This window comes from Sebastes fasciatus, chromosome 15, assembly GCF_043250625.1.
Source record: "Sebastes fasciatus isolate fSebFas1 chromosome 15, fSebFas1.pri, whole genome shotgun sequence".
NCBI classification, from domain to species: domain Eukaryota; kingdom Metazoa; phylum Chordata; class Actinopteri; order Perciformes; family Sebastidae; genus Sebastes; species Sebastes fasciatus.
In genome coordinates, this window is record NC_133809.1 from 8,833,502 (window position 1) to 8,845,604 (window position 12,103).

General features: G+C 42.6%; 1 protein-coding gene and 1 long non-coding RNA gene across 2 annotated transcripts in view; one reads left to right on the top strand and one right to left on the bottom strand.

Moving 5' to 3' along the window:
• Positions 1–12,103, bottom strand: part of LOC141783599 (uncharacterized) — a 129,555-nt gene that overhangs the window by 41,305 nt on the left and 76,147 nt on the right. Inside the window, exons 2-3 of the long non-coding RNA XR_012597311.1 lie at positions 10,840–10,918; positions 8,829–8,910 (exon numbers count right to left, since the gene is read on the bottom strand). This is a non-coding gene — a long non-coding RNA (uncharacterized LOC141783599). The remainder of the gene's footprint in view (positions 1–8,828; positions 8,911–10,839; positions 10,919–12,103) is intronic.
• zfp36l1a (zinc finger protein 36, C3H type-like 1a) lies at positions 1,234–5,742 on the top strand. The gene is made up of 2 exons (XM_074660992.1): positions 1,234–1,453; positions 2,541–5,742. The coding sequence occupies exons 1-2, from the start codon at positions 1,403–1,405 to the stop codon at positions 3,603–3,605; spliced, it is 1,116 nt and encodes a 371-aa protein (XP_074517093.1). The 5' UTR covers positions 1,234–1,402; the 3' UTR covers positions 3,606–5,742.

Consider the following 12,103-nt stretch of genomic DNA (forward strand, 5'->3'; position numbering starts at 1 on the left):
CACTCTCCTGATAAACTGGCTTATTATAGAGATAAAGTTATTTTTACAGCACGTTGCTCCAGGCTATTTCAGTACAAGACTACCATAAGAAAAAGAAGGAAATAAGGTTGTAGCCTATAGCCTACTTTTACAGAAGATTTTAAAAACTACTGATAACACAAAGATTTACTTGTAAGACACTATTCCTCTAACAAAACAGAACATGTACAGTATCCTAAATCACGTTTATGTGTAATCCAATGCATATACTCTCCTGATAAACTTGCTTACTCTAGTTATTTTTACAGCATGTTGCTCCAGACTGTTTCAGTATCAGACTTCCATAAGAAAAAGAAGGAAATAAGGTTGTAGCCTAGCCTACTTTTACAGCAGACTTCTCCTAAGTCACTTTTATGTGTAATCCAATGCATATACTCTCCTGATAAACTGGCTTACTTTACAGCACGTTGCTCCAGACTGTTTCTGTACCAGACTTCCATAAGAAAAAGAAGGAAATAAGGTTGTAGCCTTGCCTACTTTTACAGCAGACTTTAAAAACTACTGATAGATTATCTCTATCAGTAGTTTTTAAAGTCTGCTGTAAAAGTAGGCAAGGCTACAACCTTATTTCCTTCTTCTGGAGCAACGTGCTGTCTCTTTAGTAAGCAAGTTTCTCGGGAGAGTATATGCATTGGATTGCATATACTCTTATTGGGAGAGTATATGCATTGGATTACACGTACAAGTGACTTAGGATACTGTACATGTTCTGTTTTGTTAGCGGAATAGTGTCTTACAAGTAAGTACCAGACTTCCATTAGAAAAAGAAGGAAATAAAGTTGTAGCCTTGCATACTTTTACAGCAGACTTTAAAAACTACTGATAAGGCTGGTAACAACAAGATTGACTTGTAAGACACTATTCCTCTAACAAAATAGAACATGTACAGTATGCTAAATCCCTTTTATGTGTAATCCAATGCATATACTCTCCTGATAAACTGGTTTACTATAATAAGGCAGTTATTTTTTTGCAGCAGCACGTTGCTCACAAATAAAAGCCAACAACTGTTTAGTATTCATGCTGCGTGCAACAGTGTAGTAATCTCAAACAAACTGACACAACCCACTGAAAGTTTGTGCCTTCCTTCAGAAGAGGAAGGAGAAAAAAAAAAGAAAAAAAAAAAGTTGGGTGTAAAGTTAACGCCCAGCTCGCTTGAGGCTCCTCCTGCAAAGGATTATAAAGCAAATGTCGGTGCTGGAGCAGGGCAGAGGGGGAGTTCTGCTGGGTCAAAAATACACAGGAGCTGCTGCAAAAATCAGAAAACTCAGCAGACCTGCGCAACTTTTTTTTTCTATAACAACCACCACTTTTTTTTGTTTTTTGTTTTTTCTTCTGATTTTGAACCCTGGTCGCTGCAAAGATGACCACAGCCGTGGTGTCGCCTTTCTTCGACTTCGAAATAATGAACAAGGTAAACTTTTTCTCCTCTCTGTGTCTCTGTCTGGTGTTGTGTGTGTGTGTTAGTTAGCCTGTTAGCTGCTGTGGAGGAATGATGAGCTGCATGATGCCCAAGGCCCTCTGACGCCTGTGTGTGGAGGCTTGTTTTGATTTGACCATTTGCTTATTTTGACCTGTTGTTTTCCTGTCTAAACATCATCAATATCGTTATTTACGTTAAATTCTGAGTCTTTAAAAGTGTGCCGAATTATGCAGGTAACTTCACATTAACTTTTAAAACTAACTGTTGAAATGTCAACTTTAATATTCAACAAGTGCCACGTCATTTAAAGTTAAATTAGTAGTTTTGTTAACCGGTTCTGGTGCGCTTTAGAATGTCAGCCCTCGTTCTGTTAATGAGGGCAGTTTTGCGCCACTTTTGAATACTCCTCACAAAGCAGCCACATGCTCGCTAATCATTGACTAGATTTGTCTGGCTTTAACCTACTATTGCGACTATAAAACAGTTTTTATGATTTAACTTTGTTCATCACATTTGTTGGGAAATAGCTGGTTAGTGAACTGTCACCATAACTGTATTCGTTTGCATACAATTTGTTTTTAGTTTCAGATTTATTTTAAAACTGCGCCTTTTTTTCCTTTCGCGGTTGTTTTTAAATGGATTATACTCTCTTGTAGCTTTAACACTCATGTAAATCAGTGACTAAACCAGTCATCTTGCTGTAGTTTGGACTTGTATTGGAAAGCAGATCAGTTTCCCTCTTGTAATTCATTCAGTAGGATGCCTTTGCCACCTTCATTATCTTTCAAATGATGCAGCCTCTTTGTAGCCACTAGCAGCCCTGTGGCCTCTCATGTGCTGCTGCTCCATTTACTAAACAGGCACACACATTCCTCACCAGGGCAACTTGCCAAACCAGCTGCTGTTCTATAGGCCTGTATCCGCTCATGTTGTCAGAGCCAAAAAGAACACAGTCATGCAAGAGGAGGCTGTGGATTTACTCTCCCGAGCCCAGCAGCACCAGCTCTCTTACAAAAAAAAAATCAGGACCACACTGTAGGATGTAGTTTCTAATGATATTATCTTTGTGTTTCTGCAGAACAACAAACTGCTCAGCTACAACAACAACCTGGGATCCCCCCATCCCATGTCTGTCCCTTGCACTGGCACTAATGTGCCCATCTCCAGCCCCGCCGGAGCCCTGCTGGACAGGAAGGCGGTGGGATCTCCCTCGGTGGGAGGCGTGTACCAGCGGCGGCACTCTGTCAGCAGCACAAAGTTCAGCCAGAACCAGTTTCTGAACAGCCTGAAGGCAGGGGACCACTCCTCGTTCATCTCAGGGGTTGGCAACGCCATCAGCAACAAGGAGAACCGCCTGCGAGACCGCTCCTTCTCCGAGACGGGTGAGCGGCTCCTCAACAAGTGCCTGGGGCCCGCCAGTCCCACCGGCGGCAGCCAAGTGAACTCCAGCCGTTACAAGACGGAGCTTTGCAGGCCCTTCGAGGAGAACGGTTCCTGCAAGTACGGCGACAAATGCCAGTTTGCTCACGGAATCCATGAACTACGCAGCCTGAGCCGCCACCCCAAATACAAAACTGAGCTGTGCCGCACCTTCCACACCATCGGTTTCTGCCCGTACGGGCCTCGCTGCCATTTCATCCACAATGCTGAGGAGCGCCGTGGACCTCCCCAGCAGTGCTCCCCTCTTAACTCCTCCAACAAGATGGACAGGCCTCGGCTGCAGCACAGCTACAGCTTCGCAGGCTTCTCCAGCTCAGCTGGGCTGAGAGACAGCCCCACCTCGGTCACCCCTCCACCCATGTTCTTCCCTGATGAGGTCCCCGACTGGCCCAGCAGTAACCCCTTCACCTACTCCAGCCAGGAGCTGGCCAACCTGTTTGGGCCCAGCCTCAATGCTGGTCCTATAGGCACAGAGCCCAACAACCCTGCACCCCCCTCTCCAACAAGCACGCCTTACTATTTCAGACCCATGTTGGAGTCCCCTCAGATGTTTGGATCTCCATCCAGCCCTCCCGACTCTCTGTCAGATCAAGAGGGCTACCAGAGCAGCTCTGGAGGCAGCCTGAGTGGCTCCGAGTCCCCCTCGCTGGATACAACCCGCCGCCTTCCCATCTTCAGCCGCCTCTCCATCTCTGATGACTAGACTGCAAACATCCACCAGTGACTTTAAGTTCGATGACACAAAGAGAACACGGCACTCCCCTCTACCTCTGCCCTTTACCTAAGCTTCCCCCCCCCCCCCCCAAACACACAACAACACCACCGTGTTAGTTCCTCGTTAGCGTTGTAAGGATGTAGTCCATTAAGGGAACTCTCTCTCTCAACTCAAATGATCATTTCACCCCTGTTTAAATCCACACAAGTTCTAAAAGCGTACCCTGCCATGTGTCATAGTGCCAAAAAAAGGAGCGGAAATTGAACAATGAAAATCATGAGAACAAGAATTGACTCTTTTGCCAGGTGCCACTTGTTTTTTCTTTTCTTCTTCATTTGTTCTTGAATGTGTAGCAGCACAAGTGGCCTTGGAAAGGGGAGTGCTTTGCACTAGCCCCCCTCCCTCCCTTCTCTCTCCCTCCCTGACGATACCACTTCCCCTGAGCTAGCTAGAGGGTGCTCACTAACGTAACTGTAGATCTACCGCAGCCGTTTTTACAGACTGAGTTAAGGAAAAAAATAGACCCTGAAAAGATATGAATAGTTTTTAAAAAGAAAAAAAGTGCCTGGGGCGGTTTCTGCATGTGTTTAGGGTGAATGGACTACTGTTGTTTTTGGTTCTTTCTCATTTGCCCCCCTGTCACGGTTCTCCTCAAGCCCCGTCTTATGTAATTGTGGACTGGGTGAGTCTGCAGGAAGGACTTTGAACTGGAAGTTGGTTATGTTCCCCCCCCTCTCCTCCTGAGTTTCCCCCTCCTGTTGCTGGTCACTGGCTCTTTTTTGGGAAGGAAGTCTTGATATCAAACTGATCATTAAACCTGTAAGACTTTGTCCCGCCTCTCAACCCTGCCTCCCCGCCTTCATCCTCGCCGATCCGGGGAATTCCAGCATTCCCATGGTGCAGTTGTACATCCTGCGACTTGACGAGATGGGATCTCCAAGCTATTTTACTTTACTTCTCCCCCACTTTAGTACCTGCTCCGAGGAGCACTCTGTACTCATTACATCCCTTCTTCTTCTTTTTTTTGCTTTCTTTATTTGATAATTATTTTTTATTAATGTTATTATTACGGTTATTATTGTTTGAAAAACTTTCCAGACAGAAGGTTTTGCTTGTCACTGCTTATTTAACTTATCAGAACATATTTATTGCTGATCATATGCATTTTTTTGTTAATTTTGTTTTGTATTTATCTGGATAATGAACAATAGAATATATTTTCTTTTATGTTAAATTATGATCTTCCATATTAATCTAAAGATTGTGAAGACGTTTTTGTCAGTTTTCCTTTTTTCACAGTTTAATATATTGTACTTCAATGACTTTTGTTCTGCAACTACACTTTGTCAAAAATGAAACTTAATTTAAAGCAAAAAAAAAAAAAAATGCAAAAAAAGATGTTTTGCGTTTTGATTATTTATTGTACTTTTTTTTTTTTTTCTTACTCCCTCTTATTGGACTGCAATTCCATCAGAACTAGATTTGCTTGTATTCATTCCTGACATTTTCCCCTTCACATCTTCCAATAATCTGACAGTAACAGTAGCTAACTGTTATCACATTAATTCACCTCGTCTCGGATCTCGTCCCAGATCTGAGTATTTCCTCACAGTACTTGGGTCGATGGTAGAAGGAAAGGGGTGCTGGAAGACGTCTCGCATCACTGGTTATGTCGAAACGTCTTCTCTAAGTAATGTTCTTACGCCCAGTCTGTTATTACAAGCAATAGCTGTGACCAAATGGGTTGAGGAAAGTTTATTTTCTTTTTTTTTAATTTGATTGGATGCTTGATGCACTTGCTTGGCCCCTTCTTGACCATTGGAAGTGCCTCTTTTGAATACATTCCAGGTAGCTATAAGGCTTCTCTGCCTTTTATATTTGATAAAAATGGAGGACAATTAAGTTGTTTTAAGTCACTTGTTCTGTGTTGCCTTCACGTGTTTGGAAGAGGTGATCAGAGTTTGACACAAAGAAAGTATAAAACAGTTGAATGTATTTTTTCAGCCATGTTTTTTTTCACTACAGTAATTTCTGTGAGTTTATATGAAAGCCTGTTTTTTCCCCTCTTTTTGTAAGTATTGATTGCAGTTAAGTCAATAAACCCCGTATTTTTTGAAAAGTTAAACTGTGTAATGAGTTGTGTACTTGGGTTGAAGTCTGGCTACTACACCTTAATGCAGTTTTAGACACGCTGCACACATATGATGCTTAAAAAAATCTGTTAAATGCTTATTATATACATTTTACCAGGTTACCTAATATTCAAACTTTTATTGAACTTCTCTTATGACCTTAGGGACTGGTTATTTTAATATTTGCATATTACAGGCCTTCAGGGAATTAAGTTGTGTCAAAGCTTTATATCAGAGGTTTTCAAACTGAGGCACGCCCCATAAATCCACTGAAATCATAGTAAAAGGGACACTTCCTTATAACACCAGAACCTGCCTGAGAATTACCACATTTTAAAGTTTTCTTCTGATCCAAAGTAATCCAGTGATAGCTGTCTGTACATCCATGGGTACATTGCAAACAGGAACTGCTAACTGCTTATACGGCATACTTTTAGTTACGCCAATGAGCCAAAATGTAATCAAATATAGGCTTTAAAGAAAACGGAGTTCAAGTTGTAGCCCACAACTAACAATCTGACTCCATAACAACATAATTCAATGTCAGACTTTGAAAACAGGGACATAATGTGTTTACAAATGTTCTATTTAAAGGTAGAAATGGGAAACTGGCTGTGCTTCTCTGTGCACAATGCAGAACTAAAGGGAGTTTCTGCTGTGGTGGAAGTTGATTGGTGAGCTGCACAGAGGAGCAGTCAGGGGTATTGACCTGGGGATGATCAAACTCTCATTGAGCAGGTTTGGTTACGCAAAAACAAGACACTCCTGGTTTTCAGTAGAAATATCGATCAGGGTGGCTGGAACTGTTACGTTTCCGAGAATTTTAAAAAAGTGTGATTCGTTGAGGTTATCATCTGATCAATGATCCAGAGGTTACAAGTAAACTGATCGATAACAGGTGTGAGGATAGTCCGGTAACTATGGGATAAACAGTTGAGTCTCAAGCAGATAGGTTTATGAAAATATACTGCCACGTGCTCAATTGAATATGTTTTAAATAGATAAATAAATGTAGATAATAATCGCTATTAATACAAGCAGAGTGGTGTTTGATTTCAGTAACAACACACACACAGCTTCCCCTTCAAACACTCCACTCAACATCCACTCTGCTTCTGCTTTCGCTCGCTCTCTGGACACTTCCGTCCGTCCGTGTTTATATTCTCTCAGATTGCAAAAACGAGCCGGAACAGGAACTCCCTTCCCTCCACACAATGGTGGGTGCTGACCCGTCACAGCTGACCCGTGGAGGCCTCCTTGTTGCTCTGTTCCAGAGAATCCTGGTGGATTCCTGTCTTGTTCTTTTACTCCCTCCTCACCCACCCAGTTACAGATATCTCCCTGAACAAGCTGCCTGCCTGCCTGATTCTACCTCTCTGCATACCAGCAAGTTAAACAAGGCAATAGCCTTCCAAAAATTGCTTTCTTGATACTCACAGTTCATTACTCACTACTTCATATTGTTTCACTTTGTGTCACACATTCTTTCAAAAGTAGAGAAAGCTAAAAACACCACAACATGTGGACAACAAACTGAATACCAACGAGTATTCCTGGCATACTGCTAATAAAATCCACATTGCATTTTTAAAGCGGCGATCAACAACAAATTTAGAAGAAGCTACAATGCAACAACATGTTTTATAAGTGGGATAAACAAAGGTAGTCAGCTTTTAAAAAGTAACTTTAATGCAACTGAAGTGAAATACAAAAACAAGACTCGGTCAAAACCGAGTATATGTCTGGACCGTGTATGGTCAGTCTGTGAATTTGTGGCTAAATTTTTACACAAATAGTCAGTGGTCATGTTTATAATGTTAAATCAAGCGGTACACGTCCACCAGGTTCGGCGAGGACACTAGAGGACACGCTGCTCCACTCAACTGGCCGTTCAAGCGGTGACGAACCCTCTCGTTGAATGCATCTGATTGGTACCTGTTTATTTGCTCGCCGTTTCAAAGAAGAAACAACATCCTGTTCGTAATTTTGCTCGTTATTCCGTCTAAACAATCCACCGACATTTACGTCTGAAAACATTTAAAGCGAGAAATAGGCTATGCTGCTGAATCTTGTTTCATTTTAGAACTAGACCACCTAGTTTCACAGTTTGGTCCAAGTTTCGTGAGTCGCTGGACGGGCTCATTTGCATAAAGGACTGTTCCCCGCCTTTTCATTTTGAAAGAACAACGTCCAATAAGGAAACTCCAACACTCAGCCAACCAATCGTGTAACTTCATCCCTCAGTCAGTCACTCAGTGACAGACTTTTGCGTTTGTAGGCCCTCTGCAGTCCAGCCAAAAAGGCCTTATTGCAACAGGTCATGTTTCACCAGAGCAAAGAACCTGTATGGATGTCCTGTTTGGGCTCCTGGAGACCACAGGCCACCTTTAACAGCTCAAGATCATACTTTACATTGTGTATCACCTTTGTACTTTATGACTTTTATGAGAATTGCTTATAAACATGATTTTGAATTGATGACATGTTGCAGAAGTCTGCTACGTAGCATGACTAATGACTTCTATTTGGAGTCTCAGCGCCCACAGCTGTAAAACACAGTAAAATTCAATTAATCTTCATATGCTAAACATCTGTGGTTGGTGTTGACAGCACTTTTTTATGCAGCACTAACCCTCCAAAAATCCAAATAACTTCTGTTATTGGAATTAGATTAGGGGAATTGGCCTAAAACTTTAGTAACAACACTAAAAGGATAACATGCTGTGTATACTTTTTTGTCTGTGAATGAGTTTTTGCCAAACAAAATGAATATATATTTGTTCATGCATGGACCATATAATATAAAACAAGACATGATTGATGTCAAGACAATGTTTATGTTCATATTTTGTCACCTTCATCAAAGCCTAGTTCGTGGCAAAGGAGAATCAATTTTCTACCTATTGTGTTTTAATAAGATAAAGATAGTTTCCACATCTCAAATTAAACCAGGTGACTCGAGCGCACCTTCTTTTCTTGCTGCACCCTTTCAGAAGAACTTAAACTGCAGTTTGAGGGACATGAAAGAGGGCTGTTTCCTGTTTGTGTGGAGAGTATGTGTGTGTGTGTATAGAAGCACCTTGAGATGAAGTACCAGGAAGTGGGTTTCTGAACCTCCAGCAGCAGGTCTGAGGGTGGCGGAGAGGAGGGGGTCCTCTGCTCTTTGATATGTGACACACAAAAAAAACAAAAAAACTTCCATTACTTCATCACATTTTTACAGCAGGTTGCTTTCCAACATGGAAACAGTACGGTGACACAGATCAAGTTTGTGGTTCATTAATTGCTTCCTGCACAACAGGATAAAGCAGGTGTGTAGTTTTACTCGCGGTATCTTCATTCACCTTTAACCCGCACGGTTGAGCAACAGAATGTGGCGGCATGTACACTTTGTAATTGTGTTATCAGAGGCAGGTTTACCGCTTTGTCTGAGAAAGAGGTGAGCAAACAGTACTGGATGTGCTAACTATGCTATTTCCCTTATCTGCGCTCACAGCTGAGAGTAGGGGAGCTGCAGCCCCGCGACCATGCATGTATGTGTCTGCATCGCTGCAGAGTGACAGGTGATGTGGGAGGGATAATTAATCAGCAAACAAGAGCTGAGGTCAACACTGAGTGATGAGGTTAGGCCATTCAGAGGCTGCTTTGTCTGTGGAAAACAGAGAGGCTCGATTAACCTCCTTCAGACACACATACCAGAGGTCACAAACCTGCATTAGGAACATCCACACAGGTAAAAACTGCACTTTTAATGTCACTGGAGGGACTTATTTGTGTTGCACTTTTGTTTTGTACAGCTAGTTTAGTTGTATGGGAACGTAATTTTGTAGGAGACCGTGTTGCATGGTTGTAATATAACCGGGGACATTGCAGCTACATGGCATGTGCAGTAACCATTCAGCTACTAAGGTGCTCCCATAATGTCCAGTCTTTATGATAAGCTAAGCTAACAGGCTGCTGGCTACAGCTAAATACTTAACGTACAGACACAACAGTGGTATTGATCTTATCAGCAGTCATCTACTTGTTTTTATGTCTGCTTCCCACTCAGTAACACCTTTAATGTGACAGAATAACACCAACATGGTGAGTCAGATGTTGAGCGGTGACAAACCAACCACAATAATGAAGGATGACGTCACATTTTTGACATTGCTCTTGATTAATTACAACAACACATGATCACTGTGCAGGTCTGGGTTCAGTGTCTTCTTCAACAAAGACGTATTTCTGTCACAGTGATCAAGATCTTTGACCTTGCTGTTACAGGACGGACCTCCATACCTGCCACTGCCTCTGCCGGGCCCGTCCTGCTTATGTATAGTGAAAGTACACCTTCATCATCTCTGCCTGCGCTCCCTTTTAACTCTCTGTGGTTGATGTGTCTGTGGCTTCACAGGTGGGATTGTGGGGAGTTAGAGACTTGTTTTCCCAAATATTGAAATTCTTAACTTAATTATGGGGTTGTGTTTTATAATTTGTGTTAACAAGGGGCCTTCTCATCCCATCTGTAATCACTTCCTGACTATTATCAGCCTGTAGAGTATATATATCACTATTTGGGAAGTTTACCTTCTGGATACAAAACAATACAGATTACTGACTTTGAGTGACAGAGAAAGAGGAATTACCTAAAAATTGTGGCTACTTCCATTTACTTTGTGATAACAAAGCAGAATAGAATAAAATATGGCATCTATTTTGGTGTCAGTAGCCTTCTCATTATGAGTATTTTCAACCTCACATTTCCCCTACACACATTGTTTCTGGTTAATCACATATTACACAAAATATCTCATCTGATTATGATGTTTTGGCCATAACTGCCAGGATTCACAGTCAGCATTTTAGTAATCACGCCGTCACTCTAATCTCAGTATGTGTAACACTTTTCTTCCCAGTCATGCAGATTTGTCTGCTGCCTGCAGCAAAATGTCAGGCTTTATCTTTGTAGGTCTACGGCCATATGTGTCACAGTGAGACTGATTGCAGATCAACAAAGACAACAGTCCCAACCACTCCCTGATCCTGTGGGTTTAACCCAGGCAGCCCTATTATCGAGGCGACTGAGGCTGTGACACACTGCTTACCGAGTAATGACCATTAGCCCTGCCAGGATCCAGTGTCACATGTGCTTTCCTTCCCCCGGGCTAAGTGGCAACCCTTGACCTGTAAAAGAAAGGAAGAGAAAACACACATGTGTTGAGCAGAGCAGCAGAGAGGTTGAGGAGGCTTCAGAGGAGAGCCCTGGTGATGGCCGCCTGACAGGTTGTGGAAACACACCCTTCCACTCCTTAGTGTGACAGAAAAACAAACACGGAGCCACGAAACTCGCGCTGTGCCCCGCGCTAATGGACAAGCGATGACGTTTTCCCTAACGAGACGCACCGGCCCGGTGGAAACGGGAGACGAGAACCGGCCAAGGGGAGAGCCCGTCCAGAACCTGACACTGTTGTGCTTTGGGTTTCTGGTCCACTGGGCCGAGTGAGTCTCTCCCCTCAGCTCTCCGGAGTACTGAACCACTTAACTCTTCCTGTCTCATGACTCCCAGCATCGTGGCCCGATGGGAGGAAAGTGGGCTCCATTAGCAGAGCAACACCTGCTGTGCATTTTGACCTATTCCTGCTCTAATTGGGACCTTACAGGATAATTCCAGTTTATAACAAGTTGGATCTTATTTGTTTAGTTTCGGCCATCGTTTCCATTGCTTATAATAACATTGCAGAGATCTGGGAACATCATTACAACTCAGTATGACATACAAGCAACACAAATCATCAGACAGGTTGTAAACAAGCCTGCAGTTTATCTATAGCCAGGTTTCCATCAAAACATTTGGTACCAGGAACTACTTTTCAAAAGACTCTTTCAGCTCATTGTTGTCTGCGTTTCCACCGCAGTCTAAAGACCTGGGAAGAGTAGGCAAATTAGTCCGCTGACGTATGAAAAAGCAACATGACATGGGAAACTAGATGATGAAACTAGAGCGTCTGTCTCCACAGTAAATCATCTGTTGAGTGTTTGATGATTATTTATTTGGGTTTTAGAACGTAACCGCTGTGAAACAATCAGAAAATAACTTTTCTTTCGCTCATTCACAGCACCGTCGCGCTGTCTGTCTCTTCTAACGTTACCGCTCGCCCTGGCAATCTCTATTTTTCTCTGCGTTTTATTTAATGAGTCAGGAGGCCGACAGCAGAGCCTGACTTTACTTTATCAAACCAAAAAAAATGCTCTCCCCTCGTCCTAAAATGGTCCTAAATGAATACTAGAGTACTTCCTTGTTTATGAATGAAGCAGTATACGAGTTGAAGCCGTTGAAGCAGCGGCGCTGTGTGTATGATTTACCAATCA

What these genes read in the sequence shown, in the direction of transcription:
- zfp36l1a (XM_074660992.1), top strand. Translation starts at nt 1,403, where the DNA reads ATGACCACAGCCGTGGTGTCGCCTTTCTTCGACTTCGAAATAATGAAC. An exon ending in ACTTCGAAATAATGAACAAG is followed by an intron (nt 1,454 to 2,540) that starts GTAAACTTTTTC and finishes GTGTTTCTGCAG; the next exon opens with AACAACAAACTGCTCAGCTA.